This window comes from Mus pahari, chromosome 7, assembly GCF_900095145.1.
Source record: "Mus pahari chromosome 7, PAHARI_EIJ_v1.1, whole genome shotgun sequence".
Lineage (NCBI taxonomy): Eukaryota > Metazoa > Chordata > Mammalia > Rodentia > Muridae > Mus > Mus pahari.
This window is the reverse complement of record NC_034596.1, coordinates 80,438,808-80,445,093: the sequence shown is the minus strand read 5'-3', so window position 1 is coordinate 80,445,093 and position 6,286 is coordinate 80,438,808. Positions and strand designations below refer to the sequence as shown.

The following is a 6,286-nucleotide window of genomic DNA, read 5'->3' as shown; positions in this document are numbered from 1 at the left end:
TTTTTTTGGTTTTTCAAGACAGGGTTTCTCTGTGTAGCCCTGGCTGTCCTGGAACTCACTCTGTAGACCAGGCTGGCCTCGAACTCAGAAATTCGCCTGCCTCTGCCTCCCTCTGCTGGGATTAAAGGCATGCGCCACCACTGCTTGGCTACGAATTCATTTTTATAATAATCAAAAGAACATATATTTTGAAGTCTAGATTTTGTGGTCAATTCAAGTTAAGATTTATCTATTGGCCCCACCTCATAAAGGTGTTAGGATAGTAACTAACTCAAAAGCAAGAGCTATTGATTAGTAATCAACTGTAGATCTACTACCCACAGGTTTCTGAGGACATTACTGAAAGATAAAAAAAATCTACTTAAACTGTCCAATGTGTGTGTGCACAGGTGTGCGTGCGTGCGGACACGTGTCCATTTAGGGGAAGCCTAGGCCTTGGTTTTTGAATGAATGTAATGACATTCCCACGGACACACTAATTCTTACCCTCACAGAATTGTGAGGCTCCTACACAAAGCTCTGACTCGAGAGACTGACACAGAAACCCCGATTCTCCCCTCTGTCCTACACGACCCTCACTTCCCACAAGCAAACCGGTGAGGATGTAGCAGGCCATTCCAGGCCCCCCCCCCACGCCCCCCCGCACAGAGTCAAATCTAGGAGGCTTTTAATACCTTGGCTGTGGCTGCTCCCCTCCAGTTCAAGTATTGCTCTAGTTCTGTGCCCTTCGCCCGGGCCCTGGAGGAGTCAAACACTTTTCTTTTGGACCCTTGCATCTTGCCACAGACGGTGGAGTGTCTCTGCAGCCTGAGGGAAAGAAACGAGCGTCCACAGTGGCTGCACTTGGCCAGCTCTGGCTCTTGTGTGGAGGAGGCGGACCCAGAGGAGCCTGGTGTCCCAGACTGACTTGACTCCTGCAGTGTACTGCCCAGCTCCTCTGTGGGTTGAAAGAACGTGTCTGCCGTGGGTCCTGCGTCTTGGTCTCGGATTTTACTGTTACTGGCCATCAATCTTTCCCTTCTGAGCTTCTGGAGTTCATAGTCAGAGAGCTGGTGTGGACTGGAGTTTTCCTGAGCCTGATCACAAGTTTGATCCTCTCCCCTGTTTCTACTGAATACCTCAGACATGAACTCTGGGGACAAGCAGGGTTTGTGTGCGGTGCCGTGGTCACCACCTCCAACCCTCCTCCTAGGTAGTACCGTCCTTTGTAGCTCTCTGTCTTCCTGGAAAATGGCCTGTTTCTTTTCCTTCTGCATCCTTCGAAGACCCTCCTCTGTCTTCTTCAGCTTTTCTCGTAGGAGAATCTCCTTCCTGCGGATTTCCTTCTGTAAACTCTCCCCTGCAGCTTCGAGCCTTTGGATCTGTGTCCACTCGGTCCTATGGAGCTCTGCCACGACCTTCTCTGCCTGCACAGAGGCAAGAAGAGATGAATTCACCCAGGTCCTTAAACCAAAGCTGGTGTCTGAAAACTCACTTGAGTCAGGGTCGCTCGGGTAGCCATTCTGGTCCCCGTCTGCGCCTGCATCACTTGAACTATGTGACTTCCGGTGGACCATGGGTTTCAATGGGTATGCCCGATCCACACCCACTCGTTTCCTCCTAAAGGGAATGAAGTCCTGGTCATTTGCTTTGGGATACCGGGGTGTAGGGCTAGACAAGTAAAACAGACCCTTTCCTTGGCCCTGGGCATTGTTCCCTGAGCCTTGCTGCCTGATGCCTGCACTGTGGGGACAGGAGTGCCTCCGGGCTTTTGTGCGGACGCTCCTTTTGGGACGGGTGGAGACCTCGTCCTCCTGTTCCATCTCTGTGTTGCTCCAAAGCTTCGGCTGGAAACTAGTCCTCAAATGTCCCATTGAGGGCCGCTGGGAAGAGTCACTTTGTTCGTAAGGGTCGTGCTTAGCTGAGTGAAGTCCAGGAGCTTCTGTTTTATTATGTGGGAACATAACGCCCACAGGCAGATGTGGAGCCAACTGGAGACTAGCCATTCAGTGCCTGGACCGAAGCCTAGGGGAGATTTAAACCAGATACATGTGAAGAATTTGTCTGAGGTTCACTCCCGGCTGCTAGAGTAAACTGTTTGTCCATTTGCCCTACCCACGTTCCCTTTAAACGTTTCTCGGGTTTGTGGGGTTGGCTCTGCCAGGACGTTCTTTCAATAAGCATTTAGGGAGTGATGATTATGTGCCAGGCCAGACACTGCTAAGCCCGGAGGACCGAAGAATGGACGTGACACAGGTGTTCTGCCACTGACTTTCCTCCAGGCCCGTTGACGACCTGCTCCACGCCATTTATGGAATGGGTGGGAAAAGCTTTAGATCGAAGGTCGAAGGTCGTCCGTGACACAAAACAGGCAACCTGCTCTTACCAGCCCCGGTTCTTGTAAACTGCAGAGGCCGCTCTGAGTCCAGTCCCATAGTTTTACAGGGTGAGAACAGTGGCCTGGCGACAGGGCCTGGCCCAAAGCGCTCCCTGGTCTTTGCCCTTGCTGCAAACTACAAAGAGCTCTGGGCCGCCGGGGCCTGAAGCAGGTGCCCGGCTGTCAAGCCCTCATGCAAAGATGCTCTATGACTCAAACCGCACCAGGCTTGTAAAGAGTGTGTGTTAGGAGAGGGGGTGACAGACACCTGAGCGCCCCAGCCCGCTTTGGATCGGGAACTCCAAAGTCCTGTTCTGTCCCAGAGGGTCAAACAGGAGCCCTTACTGGGACCCGGCCTCTAGGGATTAAATCTCACTCTCCAACCCCTCGGGAGGTCTCGGTGTCTCCCCTTTCGGCGTACCTGAGTCGCTCGGGGGCTGCTCCAGCTCAGGGAAAATCCCCACGACCTAGTTTTCCACACCTGACTAAACCCAACCGCCGTCCACGCAGGCGCTCTCTGTCCACCTCTGTTAGCCCGTTGCCTGGAGACCAGAGCGCCGCCTCTGGTTAAGAACTTTTAGCTCCAGATGTGCGCAGGCGCAGTCCACAAGCAGTCCGAAAGCTGCCGGGGCAGATTGGGGAGGAGGGGAGGGAGAGAAGGAGGGGTGGAGGGAAGGGAGGTGGAGTAGGGGTGTAGTGGAGTCACTTGACGCCAGGTGCTGCCAACTCCGCAGCTCAGATCAGCGATTCCCTTGGGGAGGGGTTGGAGAGGTTTTTCTGGGGCTACATCAAAGAAGAACTTGGATTTCTCCGAGAATGATGCTCCCAGACCTAAGGGTGTGCCCTTGTCTGGAGGAGGGTGGAGTCCCTAGATGGGCTGCGGAGTCATCCCGCCCCAGGATTCGGGGGTCTGTCCGGCTAGCGGGAGTGGGACTGCTGATCACCCTTCTCTGTGCGCTCAGCTACTGCGCTCAGGCCCCAGGTAGGGCTATGAGCTCCAGGCTACGTGCTCCGGGCTGTCTACCCTCGCAATGCTTTGGCGCTTGCTATTATATTAGCTTTACTATTATTTCGCTACGTGTTATAGTCCCAGGGTAGTTTCTATGGCCAATCTAATCATTTTGCTATTATAATGTTTCACTCTCACGTGACCGTAACTACTTAGGGCCCAGGAATGACTCAGCCAAATGTAACAATAATAAAGTTAACCAGATCAACAGTAATGAACATAACTTGATTTCAACATTAAATGACCCCCTGTAACTTTTTGACAACAGAAGAGAGTTTATTTGTCTTCTTCGTGCTTCAGTTCATTTGGATAAGCTGTTTGGAACAGATAGCTCAGTTTTTCTTGTAACTACACAGAGGATTCGAGCACGTGGGAAATAAAGTAGACAACAATCTCGTTAATACAACAGATCAGATGTCAGCTTTTATGTGCTACAAAAAAATTCCTTGGTGGGCTCTCTAGGGCAGATTGTCAGTCATTCTTTTCATTCCCAGTTGGCTCTTCTGCCTTCTCCACATTGCAGACGTTTCCCACTAACTAGGACCTGTAAACCTCAGCACCCCGGACCCTACCTCAGTCAGCTTCTATGGTTTTTCCCTATGCATTCTTTTTAACTCGTTTTAGTACTCTCCCTCTGACTCTCTAGTTTTAAAGTATACATAACTTCCTCATGCAAGGAAAGTTCCCCTCCCTTCCCTGGGTCTGTCACTGTGTTAGGATCCCACTCGAGTCTCTTCTGTTCTGTTTTGTTTGCTGTTTGTTTTGAGACAGGCTCCCTATTTGGTCCATGGTTCGCACTCCTGCCTACTTAATCCTCTTGTCTCAGATTCTCCTAGGGTGGGTATATAGGCATATAGGCCTGCACACACACACACACACACACACACACACACACACACACACACACACATACACACACAGAGAGACAGAGACAGAGAGATAGAAAGAAATTCCGAGATCTATGTGAATCTATGCCTTGTGTGTGCAGTGGCTGGGAAGGCCAGAAGATGGCAATGGAACTCCTAGACCTGAAGTCATGGCACTTGAGAACTACTGTGCAGTCCTGGCTGTCCTGGCCTCCAACTCAGAAATCCGCCTGCCTCTGCCTCCCGAGTGCACAACCATGCCCAGCTTTCAATTTCTTTTTCTTTCTCTCCCTCTCCCTCTCCTCTCCCCCTCCCCCTCCTTTATTTTGGTTTGGTTGGCTTTTTTGTTTCTGTTTGTGTTGTGGATGGTCTGGAGCTTGCTATGTATTCCAGGCTAGCCTTGAACTCAAAGCAATCCTCTTGCCCCTGCCTCCAAAGGGCTGGAGTTAGAGATGTGCACCATGTCTAGCACACCTCAGCTGATAGCAAACTTTACACACTCACACACCTTTTTCCTTATCTTTCCTTTTTGTTCAAGCCCCTGTGGTCTGGCGCTCTCTCTCTCTCTCTCTTTAACTACGCAGCTACTAGTGTCCTTCTCAGGCAAGCTTCTATTTCTGGGGAGCCTATTCACTTGGCAATATTGATCATTCACTCCCTCAAGACTCAGTTCTCACTACTCCTGTGTCCTCTTGGTTTCTTTTTCTCAGTCTTATTTCATCTATTTAAGGTTTCTGGCATTTATGCAGCAAGTATATTGGAATATACTTATTCCCTTGTTGGCCTACGTTTAGATATTTCCCCGAGTGCTCCTATTTTTGATGTATATGTAGTTCTAGATAGTCTCTTCCTTGTGATTTCTATTAGATCTGAAATTTGGGGTTCACTCATGTCTAAAATATGCCCTGCTTAGCAATAGTGTCTCTCCAACTATCTGCCTGGCACCTCCTCATGACAGTTTCTTAGGAGCCCCAGATTCAGTGTGACAGACATTGATCATTTCCCCATTCTCTGTCTGCTGTTTTCCTGGTTCATGCCCTCTCGCCCTAAAAGCTCCCATTATCTCCTTCCTTTGCATCTCTTCCAAATGACCTACAAATGCTATTGAGTCTACATCTGCCATTTTTCTCATAATAAGTGGTATCCACTCTTGTTCTGCCTGTGTTCATCATTGGAATGGCTTTACACTCTTCACCATCAGCATCCGCCTCCCAATTCCTCCTCACCATCAGCATCCGCCTCCCAATTCCTCCTCACCATCAGCATCCGCCTCCCAATTCCTCCTCNTCCGCCTCCCAATTCCTCCTCACCATCAGCATCCGCCTCCCAATTCCTCCTCACCATCAGCATCCGCCTCCCAATTCCTCCTCACCATCAGCATCTGCCTCCCAATTCCTCCTCACCATCAGCATCTGCTCCCCAATTCTTGCTGTTGTCCAGATGTTGATTCTAAACCTCCTTTCTCAGCTTTGTTGATTAGCAGGACCTAGGTTTATCAATCAGTGGTAGAACCACAGTGGGGGGGTCTAGAGAGATGGCTCAGTGGTTAAGAGCACTGACTGCTCTTTCGGGGGTCCTGAGTTCAATTCCCAGCAACCACATGGTGGCTCACAACCATCTGTAATGGGATCTGATGCCCTCTTCTGGTGTATCTGAAGACAGTGACAATGTATTCAAATACATAAAAAATAAATCAGTGGTAGAATGTATACTTAAAATGCACAAGGGCCTAGATTCCATTACCAAGCAGCAGCAGCAACAACAACAACAACAACAGCAATAGCAACAACAACAACAACAACAACACACACAAACACACACACACAGGGGAGAAGCAGGTGAGGGAGAGAGGGATCACAAATAAAAAAGTATATATATAGTACTTTGGCAACACATATACTAGAACGGAATTGATACTGAGATTAGCATAGCTGCTGCTCAAGAATAAAACACAAGCCGGGCGGTGGTGGCGCACGCCTTTAATCCCAGCACTTGGGAGGCAGAGGCAGGCGGATTTCTGAGTTCAAGGCTAGCCTGGTTTACAAAGTGAGTACC

General features: G+C 49.8%; 2 protein-coding genes across 3 annotated transcripts in view; one reads left to right on the top strand and one right to left on the bottom strand.

Moving 5' to 3' along the window:
- The window catches only part of Zc2hc1c (zinc finger C2HC-type containing 1C), an 8,767-nt gene extending 5,897 nt beyond the window's left edge, over positions 1-2,870 (bottom strand). Inside the window, exons 1-2 of one of the 2 annotated variants that reach the window (XM_021202769.2) lie at positions 2,778-2,870; positions 675-2,004 (exon numbers count right to left, since the gene is read on the bottom strand). In XM_021202769.2, coding sequence (XP_021058428.1) covers positions 675-1,985 — 1,311 coding nt within the window. In that variant the 5' untranslated portion in view covers positions 1,986-2,004; positions 2,778-2,870. Of the gene's footprint in view, positions 1-674; positions 2,314-2,777 lie in introns of those variants that run through there. The other variant, XM_029540890.1, reaches the window with a different exon arrangement.
- A 213-nt stretch (positions 2,871-3,083) lies between these two features.
- The window catches only part of Acyp1 (acylphosphatase 1), a 13,482-nt gene continuing 10,279 nt past the window's right edge, over positions 3,084-6,286 (top strand). The window contains exon 1 of the mRNA XM_029540949.1: positions 3,084-3,338. Within this exon, the coding sequence (XP_029396809.1) occupies positions 3,173-3,338 (166 nt within the window). The 5' untranslated portion in view covers positions 3,084-3,172. The remainder of the gene's footprint in view (positions 3,339-6,286) is intronic.